The sequence below is a fragment of the Helicoverpa zea genome, chromosome 4 (genome assembly GCF_022581195.2).
Source record: "Helicoverpa zea isolate HzStark_Cry1AcR chromosome 4, ilHelZeax1.1, whole genome shotgun sequence".
Taxonomy (NCBI): Eukaryota; Metazoa; Arthropoda; class Insecta; order Lepidoptera; family Noctuidae; genus Helicoverpa; species Helicoverpa zea.
The window spans coordinates 10,096,129-10,117,101 of NC_061455.1; the positions used below are offsets into that span (position 1 = coordinate 10,096,129).

A 20,973-nucleotide genomic window follows, 5' to 3' on the forward strand; every position below is an offset into this window, starting at 1 on the left:
TCTATAATAACAATGCGTTGAAATTGCTCAACAATTGATAACGAGTGGCGCAACGAGGGAGACGCCTATGTCCAGTATTGCAATGCGATAAGCTGTATTGATATTTGATAGCATTCTATCTTTACTTCTAAGAAATATATGAGGCTCTCAAGAATTTTTGCGCTGATTAAAACAAAATTAGCAATAAAAATATCTTTTTGCTCCCCCAACATTTGAAAGTCTAGACGAGATATCATTATTATCCTGCGGGTTGTTCGAAAGAGATACCGCGGCCCTGGTACATAAAAGGCCTATGACGGAACACGACGGTTTTTAGTCAGTAACCGTCTTACCACAAAAACTTTTAAACGTCAGTTTATGCCTTGTCTAAAAAAATTTCAAATTATGACGTTGACATATGGTTCATTTTGGAGCCACATTTTTTTTACACAAGTGTAAAACAGTGGTTAAAGTTTTTGTAGTAAGGCCATAAGAGTCTGACACTCCCTCACCGCTGCTAACCCACAGCGTGAGGGGTCATTTGATGATTTTTGACGTCGTTTAAAAAAAAAAGATATTATTATTATCGTTATGCCCACTACGTTATTGACATTTTTAACCCCCGACGCAAAAACGACGGGGTGTTATAAGTTTGACATGTCTGTGTGTGTGTGTGTGTGTGTGTGTGTGGCATCGTAGCTCCCAAACGGATGATCCGATTGTAATGCGGTTTTTTTTGTTTAAAAGGTATGTCAGTCGGGAGTGTTCTTAGCTATGTTTGGTGGAAATCGGTTCAGGTCTTCAAGATCATCAGCTCGTTTGCTAGATGTGATAGGAATGTTACACGATCAGTTTACTTGCAAGTATATGTGGGATCTGAAATTTGAAACACTAATGTCTTTTGGAACCACTGAGCTGGTCTGCTGTTAGGGCACGAAGGTAGGAGACGTAACCCTGAACTGCCTTTTAGTAAACCCATCGAGTTTGGGCTCGTTGAATTTGTCTTGACAAGTTCTCTTCATGTTTCTGATTGACGAGAACCTGATGCTGGAAATGGGATGTGGCGGATGAAACCCTGAAATGCCGGAATGAAACGGATAAACCGATTTATATTTTTGCTGAAAATCTAGAATGTCCAAATGTTTCTCAATCTGTGCAATTCTCCCAGAGCCAGTTTGTCATGAGGATTGTTAAACAGCTTCCTTTGGCCGAGATCGCATATAGCGACCCCATCTTAAGATAAAATAAATTAAATGAAAGAAGGAAAAATTAAGGAGCTCCTTTAAAAAGCATGAAATAAAATTAAATTACAAATTTAAAAAAACCCCCGACCCAAAAAAGTACGCAATAATTATGACAAAAGGTTAAAAACGCTAAACCCTATAAAAAGCAAAAAATAACTTTTAACACTACGTAAACTAAATTTTGACGTGTCGGGGGACCGCTTTTTACCTTCATAAATACTTACATAAATCAAATGATACCTACCTAATTACAACATTCGTTAAAAAAAAAAAACACGTATCTAAAGTAATGAATTAGAGCGGTCCCCCGACACGAAAAAAATTAGTTTACGTAGTGTTAAAAGTTATTTTTTGCTTTTTATAGGGTTTAGCGTTTTTAACCTTTTGTCATAATTATTGCGTACTTTTTTGGGTCGGGGGTTTTTTTAAATTTATAATTTAATTTTTAAAATAACATTATGATGGTGTACATATTACATGCGTTTAAAATAAAGCTGATTGATAACAAATATTATATGAAAAGCTCGTCAGTCACGTGAGGTGACCTCAGTTTTATTTACATTACTCTTGTGTAATCCGAAGTTACCACAAAATGCGGCAGTGGTGGTCACAAGCGATGAAGCCGGTATTAAAGTAAATACACGTAAAGCTATTATACATAATATAATTCTTAAATCATTTCCTGAGTAACAGCCAGTTTCTTCATCAAAAGTTAAAGCCAAAGTAAAAGTCAAAGTAATGTCTAAAGCAAAAGTAACGGTCAAATTCAATTTTTCTATTAGTTTTTCTGTCACTTTAGCCTTGAAAAAACGAATTTGACCGTTACTTTTACTTTAGACATTACTTTAACTTTTACTTTTGATGAAGAAACTGGCCGTAAGACAACAAAATTAAGATGTTTGAATATGAGTATGTTTATCCAAAATGGAATCAAAACATCAAAAATATGTATCTAGTTATGACGGACAGAAAAAAATGATACAAAATATACCTCATTTAATCGTAAGTATTGTGGTTTCTGTCTAAATAATTATATCTCCGAAAGCGCCTACATTTTGCATATTTATTCTAATGAGTCATTTCAGGCGCCTTGCTTAACATCTGGGCAGAAATATAACAGACTCGAGCGCCATAAGCTGTGTAAATAATGTGTTTAATTTAGGAGAATATATACTCAAATCACGCGTATATTCGATAACCTATAAGATATAGTATTGATCCTTTAATCTCGATCTTAATGGGGAAATACCTCACTTGGCCACTCCGAGCACGTGGTTTTTAGTACGCGGAAAGAAGACTTATCGGTCTTAATTTTTTACACAGTTAACATAGATACCTACTAATAACAAGTTTCTTAGTATGTATAAAGTTTATTACTAGACACCAGATCACAAGACATAATATATTTTTATAGAATCCGAGATTATTGAAAGACGAACGTGTGAAATAATCGCAGTAGGTCTGTGTTTCGACAAAAATAATTAATTGTATTTTATTTTTGTGACAGTGTAGGTTTCCTCACGATGTTTGCCTTCACCGTTAGTCGGTGGCATCTGAGATTAACTTACAAAGACTTTTATAGGTCACCTTACTGTACCCGGCAGAATGATGTTGAAATAGCACACTCGTGCTTAAGAAGAAGGCGTGATCTCCTCATAGTATATTCCTCACTATCTGATAATTTCAAATACAATAGCCCATTTTAGACTTCTTATAAATGCATTTAAAAGGTACTTAGGTTCTATCTATCTATGTGCTCAATATTCTTCCTTCTTGCCACAATAAAGTTGGTTGAGCTGGCATTTAAAAAATTAAAATACCTATATTCATTATTTACCATAACAAGCTCGTGTCACTATCGTCATGGAAACTCCATGTGATCTCCGAACATTGGCCCAAGTCACTATATTTAGGTAAGTAGTTGAACTGCCATTGATCGCAGAGTATTGTAGCGGACACTTCGGCAATTTAATCTTACAAAGAACATCCAGGTCACTAACATAATTCAGTTCAATATACCTGTATTATGCATGTCACATGACAAGAGGTATTACTAACCGATTAGCTACTAATTTTCTTAAAGACTTTATAGTTAATCTTTCAATTCTAGGAATGTGCATTTTCTTCTATCTTCCTAGAACTGTTCGTTAGGTTTTAGGTCTGACAAAGTATAATAGGGATTGCCCATGGGATTTGTCAGTAACAGGTTGTCCGAATTTGTCTCTTCATACGAGCTAAAGGTGACTACCGAGAAAACTAGATCTACTTAAATGTTACAGCGAATATCTCACTTTCTTTGTAACACGTCCTAAGCGAACATTTTCAGCAGTTACTCATATTATTATGCAAGTGTGATTAATTAAATGAAATTATGTGAAAGAGAACTTTTAGGATAAAGCTAAAATAACACCGCTGTTTGATCAAAATAATAGAACACCTCAGCATATCGGTGTGATAATTTGACGTCGGTAAACCACGTCTTACATTGAATGACAGACAATAGGTATCAAGTTTTCATCCCGGGACTGTTTTAATCAAACCCTTTCACGATTGATATCTGACGTCATGACCTCAGACAAAACATCAATTCAAAATGTAGGTAACGTCCAAATCTAAACATCTGTTTGTGTTTTCTTCTAGTAAAATACTGGACTTATTTATTTAAACAGAATAAGGCAAGTCTTCAAATTCTGTGTAAATAGATGAGCATTGTTCTAAAAATACAAATCACGCTTCTTATGGGTAATCTTCATATATTATCTCAGTCATATGGTTTAGAAGATTATTCTCAAGTATCCACTTGCGTTTTGACTGATTATGACATCGATAAAGTTGCTGCAATCGTCTAACATTATGTGAATGAGATGTATGTAAAAATATATTTTAACGCTTAATACACGCACCACATAAAGTTATAGGGATGACTTATAAATATTATAAGGGACAAAATTGAAAATGTACTTTAGAAAGTGCCCAATAGATTATTATTTAGGTACCTAATTATAAAAGCCAAATAATGATTTCGTTGTTTACCGAGCATATTAACATTAGCACTAGGTACAATCGGAATTATTTTTATCTTTTTAAACAATGCATAAATTAGTATTCTTACACCGAATATGCCTAGGATAGATAAGCTGTATCACTAATTGATAAAATATTGGTCCACTTTCAGTACTGTATTTACTTGGTTATCAGAATGTGGTTTTACACTATTTTTATTCTAATCTTTTCAAGCCAATATGTTGTCGGTGAGTTTGAGTTTTTATATTTAATTTCAGGATAATTTTAAAAACTAAAGATTGGGTAAAGCTCGTGTTTAATTAAGAGAAGAGTCTATCTTTAAAATTACTTTGATATTAATCTTTAAAACGAAGACAACACACTACAAGATTTTCGATCCAAATGTCTTATAAGTATGTACTGAAAATCTTGAAAGCACGGCATTGCCACAAAATGGTTTGATCACAGGATCTTGGCACCGGGAGTTTTCCTAAATAATGTAATAAAAACATCAAATACCTCTATTATCTGATAATCATTGTTGTAGGTCAATTTGGATCGTTCAAACAAGACTTTGGATATGTGACTGTGAGAGAAGGTGCTCATATGTTTTACTGGTTGTTTTACACCACTGCTGATGTACCAAATTACACCGATAGGCCCCTAGTCGTATGGCTACAGGGGGGCCCAGGCGGGTCTTCTACGGGCATAGGCAATTTCGAAATATTAGGTCCACTGGACCTATCGTTGCAGGAAAGAAATTATACTTGGGTAAGTGCCGTCATGGGAAAGAGCCCCTTTCACACAATTTAGCAAGTAGGTATATGAAATGAATTATATCCTTCATATTACTTTTGCAGGTCAAAAACTTCAATGTTCTCTTTGTTGACAATCCTGTAGGCACTGGTTTTAGTTATGTCGATGACCTTCAACATCTAACTACTACTAACGATGAAATAGGTAAGTATATAAAATATTTTTTGCTGTTACGTTTTTTATTGTTGTTTATAAAACTAATTAATTGGGAATTTATTTCTACAGCTCTAGACTTTGTGAACCTTATGCGTGGATTCTACAACGATCATCCGGAATTCCGAGGAGTACCACTTTATATTTACGGCCAATCGTACGGAGGAAAAATGGCGATTGATATGGGCATACGTATGCATGAGGTAAGCTTGCCCAACATCCATGTTTGTAAACTATATTCCGTCTCTTACGGAACTCATGTGACATGGGATATCAGTGTTAATTTAGAAGTCACTTGACCAGAAGCATATGATATATTGTGTAAAACAAAAATAAGGTGACAGTGCTAAAAACACAAATTAGGCTTTATGTACCACATTAGGTAACTGTTGTATATTTTAGGCGGAGCAAGCTGGTACGATTGGTTCTAACTTGAGGGGAGTTGCGATGGGCAATGCGTGGATATCCCCAGTAGACGCTACTCTCACATGGGGCCCTCTGCTTCTAGCAGCTGGTCTTGTCGACCAAGACGGGCATGATGAAATTCAGAGTCACGCCAGGGAGGCTGAGCGTCTGTTCAATGAAGGATTATACGAACAATCTACTATGCAATGGGCAGCAACACAACAAGCAGTATTTAGGGGAACCACCAGAGTAGATTTTTATAACATACTCACAAAAATGCCTGTTCCTAATTCTATACCAGATACAAGTGATGGAGCTTATGGTAAGTTCAAATAACGAGCCATTTAAAGGCTTAGATTCAGTTTTCAATACGCTTATCCTAAATGTTTTCAGAATTCTCAAAGAATATGATGATCCGAAATGGTATTTCGGAACTTTCCTCGGAGACAAGACAAGAAGAATACAATCTCAGTGTTTTAATGAACACTTTAGTTAAAGAAGCATTAAATATCCCACAGCATGTGATATGGGGCAGCCAATCTGGTGCAGTCTTCGATTATTTAAGAGGAGACTTTATGAAACCTGTTACCGCTGGCAGTCAGTATTAACAAACAATTAATTTTATTATTATTAGATAACATACTTGGAGCCCTTAGTTCCTTAGTTTATATTAAATATTTATAATGAAAACTCATTGAAATATTTGTTTTATTAAAAAGTTTTAAATAACATTTCAGTTGAGAAGTTGCTGACCGAAACGGATATTATTTTGACGAAATATAATGGAAATCTTGACTTGATTTGCGATACTCCAGGTAAAACATTTTATTACTTCAATACCTACCTAAAAGTTATCCTTCAGGTTTCTTTATTTATATTAAAGAAATTCCTTATTTTATTCAGAGGAATTGGAAAATAAATTGTAGGTAATAATTATTTTTTAAATAATGATATAGTTGTACCTAATACATTTCAGGGCAAATACTTTGGGTAGATCGTCTTCAATGGCCTGGGGCTGAGGGCTACAAGAAAGCACCACGTCTGCCTATTTGGGAAAACGATAAGCTGGAAGGTTACTACAAGTCTTACGGAAACTTTAGATTCTTCTGGATAAATGTCGCTGGTCACAGTGTAGGTTTTAGGAACAAGAGATTTCCCGATCATGTTAGTAGCATAGTCGCTTTGTAGAATTCAAATAATTTGGCAATTATTATTTTTACAGGTACCGAGAGATAATCCAGCTGGAACCAACGCGTTCCTTCGCGACATGACTTCGTTTGGATAAGGAGTAGACAATGTAAATAAATGAATTTCTAACTAAGTTTGTAAAAAATAATATACCTATATACCTATTCTAATAATAAATATCTCCTTTTCTTCCCTCTTTCCAGTAATTAATAAAAATCATGCCTGTATGCAATATAAACGTTGACGTTTATAAGAATTCTTTATAAGGAGGATTACGTAGGTATGTGAAGAACAATAAAGATAATGCTCATTTTAAAATGCTTTTCAATAAAATGAATTTATTACCTACAACTTTAAGACAAGTTAATTCTCATGTAAAGTAATTCTAAAGTAAGTACTAATTTGGTACCTAAATCCCACTGCATACGCTTATCTAAAAAGAGTAAGTTAGTGTTTGTAATTACATCCTGAAATCACAAAAGAAATGTATGCAAATCAGGTGCAGCTTGTCATTTTTATATCTTATCTGAGTAATGCGTCAATGCTTGGACTAAATAGCTCTTTCAAAAGATGAGGAAATAATCAGAAATAATTGATTGAATCTTCTTGATGATGTTAATTTTCAGAGTGGGTATAGGCCATAGGCATGCAAAAATGGCACAATGACACTTTTTAAATAGGTAAATATAATAAGCACTATTTAAAAACTTATATTGTAAAAAGTTTGTATAACTAATGAATTCGGGGTTACGAATAAAACCTCAGATATTTTAATTGATCTTATATATAAAAAATAATTGCTGTTCGTTATTCTTACTAAAACTCGAGAATGGCTGGACTGATTTGACTTTTTTTGATTTTAAAATATTTGTAAAGATTTACGATTTTACATTCCGTTGCAAAACCTCAAAACTTTGTCTTTCTTTATGGACGCAATTTAGATATCTAATATCATCAAATCGTTTGCACAATCGAAATAGATTAATAGGTAAATACGAGTAGGTATGTTGTAAATCGATATTATCTTAGCAAAGCCGGTTTTCCTTATCAACTGATAGGCTTTATTGATTGAAGACCACATTAAAATTCATTTACATATTTAATTTAAGCCTTAAGCAGCTAGACGGATGTTTAAAAATGGTAAAAAAAAGTGTGATAATAGGCTTAAGTGTGGCTGCTACTGTAGTGGTTCTTACAGGAGTAGGAGTCCTTACGTGGTGGTTGGTTACGCGAGATAATGAGGTTGAGGCGGAGCCAGATGTAGACACGACGACCACAACAACGACAACTACGACAACGACAACCACAACTACCACTGAGGCAACCCCAGAACCTGACTTCATTGTTGATCGTGAGTATTTTTTAAAACCTACGTACCCAATACTGACCTCAACTACTTTTTCAAGTTAACGTTACAATATATAAGAGCTGCACCTATATTAAAATTTATTTTTGGTTGGTTGGTTAATAGGTATTTAAAAAAAAAATGAACATTTTGTTACGTGCATAACGAAATGTTATTCGGAAATACTGGTGCGAAACAGCTATATTTTATTTAACCCCTCTGCTCGACAAGGTTTTGACATATGACTTTACCGTTGATTCGGCGGGATATTTGAATCGCGACATGGAACTCAAAAATTTGTACTAACTTTCAACACATAAATTCTAAGTCCGTAATGCCTGATCAGAAGTATTTTAACTATAACTTTAGAGCTCACTTATTTGACAACAACGTGCGAAGGTCAAATGGGGTCAGTTAATTCAGAAATAGATAATAATTACGGTGTTTCTAAGTCTATCGAAAAGTTAGGCATTTCAAATTTGGTGAAAACTTACCAATAAATAATCGCATCACTTTCTCAAACACAACACAAACGTCATATTTATAACATTTTCAATCCGTTGCAATACATTTCGTGCACTTATTTATGATTCATAACTAAAAAATCAGCACATAAAATACACAATAAAAATGAACAATTTACAAGATCAAAGTCAAGTAGAGTTTGGAACAGAGTACATTTTTTTTTTTCAATCAGCGATGTGCATTCGATACCTAAATCGGATGTTTATTATAAATAATCGAATACCAATTTTATATATATTTTTTAATAGAAACTTATTTCAATTTTATTTCTTAATTTTAAATTATAGGTTCAATTTGTTTTTGTTGTGAAGAAAAAATATTAAAGTTTTATGAAAGTTTTTAGCATAGGTAAAATTTTTATACTGGGTGTCCCATAAGTCCTTTGAATTTTAAATTTCGAATAAAATTCAGATGGCGCGCCGGAATGGCGCGCGGGGTGCGGGGATAGCATCAACGGTCTTTCAGGAAAGTTTTATCGGAGCAGACCGTGGTTTTTGTGTGCGTGAGTCACAACAATGATTCGGCCACCATTGCGCGGCGTAAAGGACATTGGGCGAGATGTTTGAATGTTGGTCTACTCCCCCTCTAGTAATGAGTCATACATCATTTGAAAGGTCTTTTTAAGCGTTACATTTTGTACTTACATACTACTTACCAATTCTTAGTACTTTAGATGTTAGAACATGTTTAAGGTTTTTTATCGATAGTTAGTTTCAAGTCCTTAGATTCCTTCTCTAGTAATTAATTATATATCACTGGAAAGGCCTTTTTAAATCGAACATTTCGTACTTAAATACCTCTAACAAATTGTCAGTACCTAAGAAGCTACAGTAGATTTTAGACATAGTTATTATTTCACTAAACATGGTCCAACTCCCTAAATACTAACAAATGACAATCGCCGCCGTACAAGAAAATACTTTATATAACATAAGCTTTCTATTGATGTATTACTTAATGCTAGAGGAGAGGTAGATCAAAACGCTCATTGTCCTTTGGTGGCGAAAAAAAATTCCTTCATTCCTCTAGGCATCGACTTAATATTTTTTATCCTTATGATCCCGCAGGACTTCTGAGGATCTGAGGCGGATGACGGGGAGTAGCGACCCCGCGCTTCTTTATAGCTTGTCGGTCAAAAATAATCTTTCTTGTTCTACTATAGTTCGGCCATTCAGAGAATGCGTTCCTGACACGTCGCGATTGAACTGACGACGTAACTACATTCATTGATTATTGATATAATAATGTTGTTTTAATGCTCCTCAATTGTTAAAACGGTAAACAACCAGCAAAAATATTTTTATCGTAACTGCAACGCCATTGCAAAGTTACGTCGTCAGTTCAATCGCGACGTGTCAGGAACGCATTCTCTGAATGGCCGAACTATAGTCAATGCAATTTATTTGATACCCGTATTGACAGATTTGTGAAAAGAAAAATAAGTCAGCGGCGGCCATCTTTCTTCCATCTTGGACCAGCTTTCGATGAACAGCGAGTAGCAGTTCCGACTACCTATTTGCCCTTTCAAACAATAAAATCGTCATAAAATTTTGCGATAACTACACCTAACTACAGCTCTCGTCAAATAGCTTTGCCGCTCAGTTAAAAAGTCGGAAGTAACGAACCGCCATTAAGTTTGGCAGGACTACAGGAATTCTGTACATAAAACACCCGAAAAAATAAATAAGTCTTCAAAATTTGCGGTCTTCAGAAATCCTAAAAACCGAAAAAAAAATATTCCGGCTACAACGTATTTTCTACCACTGATTTTCTAGCATTTTTTCAATATAAATAAAGTCATTTTACTTTTCCTAATTTATTTTCAGATTATAGTATACAAAAGTGCAATTTAGTAATATTATAATATCAAATAATATAAAATTATTAAATCGATTCTTTATTTTAACGAATCGGATCATTCGATGCAAAACTTCTATCACCGTCGCCATCTTGTCCATGCGTCTTCAAATTTAAAAAAACAACAAATGTAAACAAACATGGCGAGTTCGATCAGAATTCCCGGTAATTACGATTGGATTTTCAAAAGGTATATTACTAAAGGGATGCTAAATATGAAAGGTTTGAATGCGTCAAAATAGTTTAAATTTATTTAGTTATTTTATTTAGTACTCACAAATACGGTTTGATTGGAAAGAAAATAAATATGAGCGTAAATAATTAGGAAAGTGTATGACTCATTCGCAGACCCCGATTGGGGTCTAAACCGAGCTTACGGTAACATTGATGTTCAGACCCCAATCGGGGTCCGCTACGGATTTGACGGTTAAGTTAGGTACTTGTAAACAGTATTATAATACCAATTAGGTATCCAACTCAATACAAAAACTAAATACCTATGTACCTTCGTCGCGAAATAACACCATAATAAAGCCTAGGTGGGTGTAAAAAGTTATAATTCCCTGTCCCATTGTTATGTTTACAATTATATTGTTCCAATGTTGATTACCGTCATCCGCATCATTATCATCAGATATCAAATTATCCAGCTATTTATTTTCTACACACATCTTTATTTTAATCACTTAGGTACGTCTAATGGGTGCCGTTTTTATTTCGAATTGTATAATAAGAAATAACATTTTATTTTTTTCAGAATTGGAAGGTGACGGGGGCTTTGGTGATGCTCAATACACCGCAGCTTTTACTAAGATACGGGATGTAGGAAACATATTCTGGTGGTTCTATCCAACTACTGCAGCCGGAGTTGGCACCGAGAAGCCCTTAATCCTATGGCTGGACGGTGTGACAGGCATCCCTCCAAGCTTACTGGCCAATTTAGGAATGATTGGCCCTTATGACATCAATTCTAATAAAAGAGAAAACTCTTGGGTAATAAATGTTCCTTACAAATAATTTACGATATCAGTAGTAAACAAAGCAAGTCATCATTTAGAAATAAAGTCTTGATCACCACCAGGTGAATCGACTTGCATAACTTATTTATCACGACCGTTTTCCCCGAGGATCATGCAGTAAAATAAAGATTTTGTAATTTGTAGACCTCCTAACACATTTAAGGCTTAGGCCTAAGGCTCTACTCTATTTATCAATAACCTTAATACATTCCACAAAATACTACTAAAAATTAACTATCTACTTAATTCGAACCAATTTTTTTTTTCAAATCACATTTTACTTTACCAAACGTTGTTAATTATTTCAGGTCGATCGATATAATTTGCTATTCATTGATGCACCTTTGGGTACGGGTTTCAGTATTCCTTTAAACAATGATCAAATACCGAACAACGTTGATGAAAACGGTAAGAATCAAAGCACTACCGCTGTCTCATGATAGTAAGTTAAATAGGTACTTTAACTAACGAAGGAAAAAAAAAAATATATATTTTATCCTTTCATTTTCAGCTGAACACTTAGCAATAACTTTAGAATCTTTCTATACCGTGCATGAGGCCTACAGAAATGCTCCCTTGTACATTCTCGGTCAAGCACATGGAGCACAATTAGCTTTGGCACTTGCAATTAAACTACATCAAGTAAGTTTTCTTTCTGCAATTCAATTTTTATCTTTGAAATGTTAAAGTCCGAGTTCACCGACAACATTAAACAACACTAACTTCAGCTTTCTTAAAACTGTTGACTTTAATTTTTTACCTTCAATTTTGAAAATAAACAGTTGTTTTAAGAAAACCTATCGTTTTTGTTGTCTGTGACAATTGTGTCATGCCTTTCAGTCATCAATGCCTTTGAGTGTTGCAGAGTGAAGCTGCTTCAAACCTTCGTGGTGTAGTATTAGGCAATGGTATAATTTCGCCAGCCCTAGCTATGACGAAACTTGGCTTTTACCTCGAAGAACTCGGTTACATTGATGGCAATGGCCGCGCGGCTATAGAAAGTTTATCTCAAGAGACGACGGCAGCGGTGAACCTTGGAAATTTGGGAAATGCATTTGATAACTTCATTTCTTTGGGCCAATTTGTTAACGATAATGCTGGTGCCATAGCTGTTAACCTTGGTCACATCGTTGAGAAGTTAACTAGACAGTCTTCAGTTACGGGTAATTTAGTTAAGATATTATTGAGTTTTAAATTATGTCCACATTACAGGGCTATGCTTCGTTAACTTTAATAAACGCTCCGGTTATATATGTATTAAATTATTACCTTGATTTAAAACTAAGGTCACTAAAATATGATGAAAATCTCTTCATAAAAAACTAATCGATAAATCATAATTCTTTCCAGATTACTTCGGCCAGCGTCAATACTTGAGAAGCGTATTAAAAAACATAGACTTTGATATAATGGATAACGTGGTAGGTCCCGCTTTGGGTATTCCTGCTACAGTAAAATACGACTCAGGACGGGAATACGTGATTGATGCGTTTAGGAGCACTTTCATGACCCCAGCTACGGACAAAGGTATTTTGCAGTTTTATTTAGGTTGTAGTTGTAGGCAATAACTGTTCCCTGTAACTCATATACGAATGATAGATTTTTAGAACGGAATAACAGAGCTGAAAAAAGTCGTAATCAAGTTTATCCGCGATACATGTGTTTTACCCATCAGGAACCATGTTTCTTTGATGTGCTATCTACGACATTTCTTTAAAGAGTAAAAAAACTACAAAAGTAAGAAGACAGGAACTACACGTCCTCATTTTGCGCAATTTAAATCGAAATTTATTTTATATGCGAAAGCTTATATAAGTATGTATGGATGCAGCGTATGAGTGTACGTGTGTATGAATCTTGATGAAATTAAACTTGGCAGTAGGTACCTACCCAATATAGCTAGGTAATATCAGAGTATGGATATAATATCACTGGACTGTTTTTTATCGATAAACGAGAAGTAGAAACCGTAAACCGGGGCGTAAGCTAGTAGATAGAGATACGAACATAATAAATAATTCTTATTAACTTTTACTCACCTTCAACGTAGACTTATTTCCTTATCCAGAAATTATCTTGTGTTATTGCAGTTGAATACATTCTTCAAAACACGGAACTCACCGTTTCTATCTACAATGGCAATTTGGACGCTGTATCGAACACACCAGGTATATAACTATTACGTCTATTATCAAACTTTAATTACATAATAACAAACTAGTACTTGACTAGGAAATGAACAAATTAGAAATGAATTAGTTTTTTTTATTGCCGCTATTTTTCAAAAAGGGAATGTGGTTGGCATTGATCATAGATTAAGATTTGTTTTAGTAAGAGCTTTTTCGACCAGCTTTATTTAATTAAAAAAGCGGTTGAATGTTTTAATTAATTTGATGGAGAATTCTTTTAGGCTGCAGTATTACCTACTTCCAATCTAACAGCCCTTTCACACGGCAATCCAGTTTTGCGGGACCGGCATTTTACTGTATCCTGCAAAACTGAACTACGTGTGAACACAGCGTCCGTTTTTGCAGGATAAATGCTGGTCCCGCAAAACTGGACGAACGATCCAGTTTCAAGTGACAAAACCGAATTGCACAAATCGACGGGAACAGCATTTTGCAGGATCCTGCATGCGGTTTGTGAACACTATAATATCTTTTGCGATCAAACGGGATCCTGCAAAAAATTGTATCCTGCAAAAAACTGGACTGCCATGTGAAAGGGCCGTAAGGGTACCCATTTAATACCACCCTCAAAAAAAGAAGGATGTTCTCTTCTCAACTTATTTTATTATTTCCAGGTCAATTGGAATGGGTTGACAATCTTCAATGGCCCGGACAAGCTGAGTTCAAAGCTGGACCCAGACGCACTTTGGTAGTTAATAGATTGGTTGAAGGTTACTTCCGGAATTCAACCAGACTTCAATTCTACTGGGTTAATGCTGCTGGACAGTCAGTAAGTAGCTCTCGTTTTAGTAATTATCTCTAATTATTTTCGTCTTTCTCTCTCTATCTAACGTTTGTGCAAAGGTAAATTAAATAGGTACTTAATTATGTCAATTTTGAAGTCTTTTTTGTTATTTTGCAGGCTCCACTGGACAACCCTGCTGCTATGAGCATTATGCTGCCGAGAATTTTACGAGTTTAGCTTTGTTAATAAATTAATATTTATTCATTATACCAATTCATTATTCTTTGTGTTTGATCTTTTTCTCATTATTCTCATCATAATCATCTGGAAAAATAAAGCACCTAAGCAAACGTGTATTAGATAGGTACACGTAAAACCTTATTCATTTAAATACGTGTTTAAGTTGAAATCATAGGTACAAATAGGTAGAAAAATAAACAGCATCCAAACTGTAGGTGGTGACCAACCTAATTTAGGAGTAACAAATGAACAATGATCCAGAACCAAAATAATATTACTCGTCCTGGCGGGGGCACTACTGTGCCCTCAGATTCTATACGACGGAGATTACTCAGGATGCGATTGAAGAAGTTTTTCAAACCAAGCCAAACGAAAGATTTGGGTTGCAGATAAAAATTAATTAAATAGTTAAATTATCGTTGAGTATATTCTGAGTTTTGAAAGTGATTTTTTTTTAGAGCAACCCTAAGACCATAAACAAGAGATTAAATGAATGAAAAATACAACAACCATAGTCAATTTACTGTCACTAGTGTAAGACTGTCAAAGTGTCAAGTGTCAGGGTCAACTAAATTGTTTAGCATTTGCTTGCCTAGCTAAGCTATCTAGCAAATTATTAGAAAATATATTACTTTAATGTGAATTTATCCATATCTTTCAGCAAATTACTTGAGCAGTTCCGTTCTTGTGTATAATATTTACTTTAGTAGACTTGTATAGCGAGAGCTGTTACTACAAGAGTAATATTTGGACGTGACGCCCAAGCTTTATTTTTTGTGCCAAAAGTAGACAAATTGTATAACAGTGATTAAGATAATTAATTAAGCAAAATGGCTGATATACTTGATATATTAGAGCTTGAGCAGCCTACCGCTGAGATCAGTAGAGATAGTATAATCCATGGAGACAAAGTGAAAAAGAAGTATGTGACGGCAAAGGCTGTGAAGAGGCCTGAGGGAATGCACAGAGAAGTGTTTGCATTACTTTATAATGACAACAAGGACCTGCCACCTCTATTACCTACTGATACAGGTGAGATCTTCTATCTTTTCAAAACATGCCTAACAAAATGTACAACCAAAAAATTATTTCTTACTACAATCATTAGTCCATCCAACAACAACAAAGCATACAAATTTAAATATCTTAGCACTCATAGACCTGTATGCTTCAAGGATTTATATTGTACAGGAACAATAATTAATCCAACATATTTTCATGCTTTGTTTATTTTATCAGGAAAAGCATACAAGCAAACAAAAGCTAAGCTTGGTATGAGAAAGGTGAGGAAGTGGGTTTGGGCACCGTTTACGAATCCAGCTCGCACTGATAATGCAGTTTTCCACCACTGGAAGCGAGCATCTGATGAAGCTAAGGAGTATCCATTTGCACAGTTTAATAAGGTAACTTATGCGCTTTTTAAATATATTTGTAACATATGATGACGAAAATTATGTTAGACTTATAAAAACAAATGTTTGCTATTATTGTAGAGGGTAAAAATGATAATTAAATATTTGAAAGATCTACACAGATAATCGTTAAACCTTTACTTCAAGCTGTCTGTAAATGTCTATGCAAAAATCATTTACAATTTTAAAATATGTTTCCAGCAAGTATCAATACCGTCTTACACAGAATCAGAGTACAATCAATATTTAAAATCAGAAGACTGGAGTCAGGCTGAAACTGATCATCTTATGGACTTGTGCCAAAGATTTGATCTGCGCTTCATCGTCATACATGACCGATGGGACAGGGCAGCTTTCAGAGACCGTAGTGTGGAAGACCTGAAAGAACGGTACTACGGAATCTGTACCACATTGAGCAAAGTATGTTGTCTCTTTATACTAATAACAACTTGTTGCTCTTATTTTCTGATTCAATTATAAAAATGTTAAATCTTGCAGGTAAAAACAAACCTTTGGTCTAATACTGTAACAATGGTGAATGGAGAGAAAAGGATTTATCACTATGATGCTGAACATGAGAGGAAGAGGAAGGAACAGCTCAGGAGACTGTTTGATAGAACACAAGATCAGGTAAATATTATGATGCTTAAAACAAGTCTCCTAATGCAAACTTTGCCAACAAAATTTAAATGTCAATCATAAAATCTTAATATTCCAACATATTTTAATGCTATGTTCTGTGCATTATCAATTAAAAGTCAGAAAAGTGTATAAAACACACTCACATTAAGACTTCTCCATTTGTGTAATAATCGCTTTAAAGAGATGATTAAAAAGGAACCATGAACACAAGCCCAGACACTACTTTAATGTCCATTCACTATGACTTCAATGCTTTTCAGATTGATGAAGAACAAATGCTCTTAACTGAGTTGAAGAAGATTGAAGCCAGAAAGCGTGAGAGAGAAAGAAAGACTCAAGATTTACAGAAGTTGATATCTAGAGCTGATAGTGGGAATGTCCCGCCTGTAACTCAAGTGAACAATAACAATGAGGGTACCAGTACACCTTCTAATACTGCGTCCAGTATTGCCAGGCGTCATGACAGGAAATTACATAAGAAGAAACTGACTGCTCAGCAAAGACCTGTGAGGACAGTGGAAAGTGTTGTAAGTATTATGAAAATATATTATGTTGGCTGGATGGCAGTCTTAGGCCAAGCGCAGACCTAGAGGAGCATCAATGAGGATTTTTATAAGACACTAGCTAGATAGACAATCAACTTCCATAATGAAATAGTGTCAATGTATGCTCCAATCAGACAAAATGATTGCGCATCCTCGAACATAAGGTTGCGTCCACATCTGGCGAATGTGCCGCGAATGCGCAGCTCGCGAGCCGTTTGCGACCTGCCCGCGAGCTGCGCGCGTGCAGTCACTGCAATAGCTTGGTGCGCCTCTTTAGCGCAACTCATGCAAGGCTCGTATAGGCGCGATCTGCGCGCACTCAGTTCTCGCCCTTACAGTTCCGTATACTGGCTCAGTACTATCGAAGATGTCAGACGTCGCGCGCCGCCTGCGCGCCGCTCGCGTGCGGCGCTTAGGTCGCGCGCGAACTGCGCGCGGGCGGCGCAGAAGCGGCGCACGAACAAAAATGCACGCGCGCAGCTCGCGGGCAGCGAGCAAACGGCTCGCGAGCTGCACATTCGCGGCACATTCGCCAGATGTGGACGCACCCTAAGAACAATGCCCCGCCCCAGCTTTTATTTTTAATAAAGTAGAAGGTGATTTCTAGTACCTTCTTTACGCTCGTCTCGGTCGGCGTCGTCCATGCACTGTTTTGTGTACTACATTCTACTTTTGCAGACTGTGGAATGGTCGGGTATCAAGTTCCCTGAAGCGCGTGGTACTGGCGTTTGGTTGCGTTCACAGCGCATGAAGCTGCCCCCTGGTGTTGGCCAGAGAAAGACTAAAGCTATCGAGCAGGAACTCAGACTTATGAATATTGGTGAGTTACTTCGCTATCCGCATACCTAGCACTATTTTAAATATCAAAAGAAATCCTGAAATTGAAATTGAAAATTTATGTGCTTAAAATCAAACCTAGAATCCACTGTTCTATTATATTTTACAGATATTGCTCCAACACCTACTGAGGCTATTTGCAAGCATTTCAATGAGCTGCGGTCCGATCTCGCTCTTGCTCTGGACTTGAAGAATGCACTAGCTTCATGTGAATTTGAATTGCAAGCTCTGAGACATCAGTATGAAGCTCTCAACCCAGGAAAGGTAAGGTTTTGCCTCAAATATTTTATTAATTTATCTTAATAATATTAATAATCTGCCCCGCAGGGCATCTGAGGCGGATGACGGGGAGTAGCGACCCCGCGGGGCTATATATCCGAGTGCTCCAGGGAGAGTATACTGTCCCCCATCTCCGGCTTGCCGGAGTGAAGCATGACGGGGGATAGGTCTCCCGCCTCTTGGCTTGCCTTCATCGGCCGGTCAGAGTGGAGTCGCTAGAGCAGGGTTAGCAGCCCGCTCGGAGGGTAGGTGCCTCGTGGTAAGTGGCGAGTGGGCCGGTGAAGCTGGACCCACAGGGAGCGCGTGATCTGCGTTTAAAGTCCGCCGAGGTATCCTCACCCTTCAGCCGCTCATGTACCTGTTGCCCTCTTGTTGCTATTCAGTGACTGATTCCCGAGGGCCCAGTAAGTGAGTTGGCGAGTCTCCACCTGCCATTTTTACGTGCAAACATTGTTATCGGCAGGTGCCATAGTTCCCATAGTCTTCCCATTCCTAGCCCACTAACATCCCATCACAATAGCCCAAGTAGTTTTCCTCCATAGTTAGCAATAGTTTAGCACAGAACCGGGGATTGTCCTTGGGTACATTTCTATAGTGTATACGGGGATAATCGTCGGTTTTGTGTCGCCATTTCATTAAAGTTGTCTCAAAAGGGCTTCAGCGTGTTGGCTTCGGCCCCACGTTCGCCTTCCAAAAATCCGGGACTCTGTAGTCCCGTGGTCGGTCAGAGACATACAAAATTAATAATCTGATTCTTATAAAGCCTTGGAGTTCACTTTCATGCTCATCACCCTGGCTGGAGTGAAACTATTACTCAATACTCTTTCTCTTGTTACACAGTTCTTAAACTTTGAAAGGACTGCATTTCTGCATCTTCCAAGGAAAATAGGCTTTGTAAATGTGAAAGTTTGTTTGTAAATTGTAATGGTATATGAATATACATTACTCTTTCACACAAAGATTAGAAAATTGCAGAAGCTAGGTTGTATATGTAATAATATTTAACACATGAATCTTTGTTTCAGACACTAACAATTCCAGCATCTATATGCAACATAGTGGCTGAAAATGAAACTAAACCAGTCGGTGAAATAATTGACGTAGTTGGGTCACCTAGTGCAATGAACACAACCATCTAGTATTATATTCTTAGTTCCAAGGATGGACCTATACTCTGTTTGAGTAGACTTAACTAAAGGTAACAACCTTGATAAAACTTTATAAATAAATACATTTTAAAATAAACTACAGCAAAATAATGTTAAATATGAATTGAATAAGTAGCGGGTACTATTCTATTCACATTGATATTTAGTACCAAAATTTCATTAAATATAATTTTTAATTAAGTAATATCAAAATTGTTTATCTTTAGTTAAGTGTCTACCCAATTGCATGTATCAAGTAATGCTTCTATTTAGTATGTAAATATAAATTTCTTACAATGACATAATTTTAATCTGAAGTACATACACATTTAGCTACAATTACAAACCACATTTAGCTGATTTTTACGTGTAGGACATCTTACCAAAGGTGGTGTTTAGTAGCCACTATTCAATAAATTAAAGTGTACCTCTCAAAATGTATCAAAATCTTGTGTAATAGGATAGGTTTGAACAAGTAGATATGTATTTGTATCTGTATACTAAAAATAAAACTATGATTTTTTTAAAACAAAATGTTTATTTTAATTTTATATTACATAATTATTATCTTAATTCTAAATAGCTCCTTTGGGAGCTCCATATGCATCTGGCATTCTTTCAATAGTGTATTTATGTTCAGCAACGTACATAATCGGCACACCTGGTATTTTTCTTATTCTTCTTTTCAAATCTTTGTCATTTGTAGCCACTATATAACATTTGTGTTGTGTCACCCTTTGAACAATACAGTCATCAGCATAAGTTCCTTTATGTAAACAAGTGATCCTTTCGAACCTTGGGTCTTTAATTATTCTTAATGCTACACGATATTTTCGGCCTAGTTTCTCTAACTCGGCTAATACACAGTCAGTTATGTATGGGATACATTTGGCATATAGACAATCCATCATGCTCTGTACTATGTCTAATTTGTTTTTTATAGAGAAATTAATGAAGTTAGTATCAATGAGTATATGGTAAGGCGGTCCTAGCTGAGTGTTGTACTGGAAGAACAACGCTGAGCTCGCTTGTGGTGCTTCGCGTATTTTCAACTCGTGTGGATCTATTTTTTTCTTCTTTGGCTCAACTCGTTCCGTAGGTTTTATTCTGTTATCACTGAGACTTATAAGTTTCTTCATTTTAGCAAACTTACGTTCAACAATTTTTCTGGTTTTTCGTTGTTTACCCTAAAATGTGGTTTTTAAATAGATTGTATTGTATTTACAAAAATGGAACTGCAGTCACAAGATAACACTTACCATTTTCAGATACTGATATTAATATTTTTTCGTTTACGTTAAATAAATTAAAAACTCAAAATACTGTACAGTAAACAAAATAACCTCCAACAACACGACAACATGAGATTGAGGTTATGGTTTTTGACAGAACTTTTTTTTTGGGAATTTAATGACCTGGCCTG

The 20,973-nt window shown here is 35.8% G+C and overlaps 4 protein-coding genes across 7 annotated transcripts; 3 read left to right on the plus strand and 1 right to left on the minus strand.

Moving 5' to 3' along the window:
* Positions 1-4,345: 4,345 nt before the first annotated feature.
* LOC124630045 (retinoid-inducible serine carboxypeptidase-like) lies at positions 4,346-7,106 on the plus strand. Of its 4 annotated transcripts, XM_047163754.1 has the most exons (10): positions 4,346-4,474; positions 4,774-4,997; positions 5,087-5,186; positions 5,268-5,398; positions 5,598-5,922; positions 5,994-6,197; positions 6,338-6,415; positions 6,577-6,731; positions 6,823-6,897; positions 6,992-7,106. In XM_047163754.1, the coding sequence occupies exons 1-9, from the start codon at positions 4,423-4,425 to the stop codon at positions 6,883-6,885; spliced, it is 1,332 nt and encodes a 443-aa protein (XP_047019710.1). In that variant the 5' UTR covers positions 4,346-4,422; the 3' UTR covers positions 6,886-6,897; positions 6,992-7,106. The 4 variants fall into 4 exon arrangements, 3 of the variants coding, with proteins under 3 accessions (XP_047019710.1, XP_047019709.1, XP_047019711.1); XR_006984370.1 differs by lacking the exon at positions 6,577-6,731; XM_047163753.1 differs by having other exon boundaries at positions 6,823-7,106.
* Positions 7,107-7,862: 756 nt separating this feature from the next.
* On the plus strand, positions 7,863-14,729 carry LOC124630067 (retinoid-inducible serine carboxypeptidase-like). Its single transcript, XM_047163786.1, has 9 exons — positions 7,863-8,139; positions 11,273-11,508; positions 11,843-11,942; positions 12,046-12,176; positions 12,400-12,697; positions 12,885-13,061; positions 13,625-13,702; positions 14,338-14,492; positions 14,625-14,729. The coding sequence occupies exons 1-9, from the start codon at positions 7,926-7,928 to the stop codon at positions 14,682-14,684; spliced, it is 1,449 nt and encodes a 482-aa protein (XP_047019742.1). The 5' UTR covers positions 7,863-7,925; the 3' UTR covers positions 14,685-14,729.
* A 510-nt stretch (positions 14,730-15,239) lies between these two features.
* On the plus strand, positions 15,240-20,084 carry LOC124629513 (DNA methyltransferase 1-associated protein 1). The gene is made up of 8 exons (XM_047162911.1): positions 15,240-15,719; positions 15,927-16,090; positions 16,301-16,519; positions 16,598-16,729; positions 17,002-17,268; positions 17,965-18,106; positions 18,233-18,387; positions 19,428-20,084. Exons 1-8 carry the CDS (start codon positions 15,518-15,520, stop codon positions 19,539-19,541), a joined length of 1,395 nt encoding a protein of 464 aa, XP_047018867.1. The 5' UTR covers positions 15,240-15,517; the 3' UTR covers positions 19,542-20,084.
* Positions 20,069-20,968, minus strand: LOC124629516 (rRNA-processing protein FCF1 homolog). The gene is made up of 2 exons (XM_047162913.1): positions 20,810-20,968; positions 20,069-20,737 (listed from the first exon to the last, which is right to left on the minus strand). Exons 1-2 carry the CDS (start codon positions 20,810-20,812, stop codon positions 20,126-20,128), a joined length of 615 nt encoding a protein of 204 aa, XP_047018869.1. The 5' UTR covers positions 20,813-20,968; the 3' UTR covers positions 20,069-20,125.
* Positions 20,969-20,973: the final 5 nt, after the last annotated feature.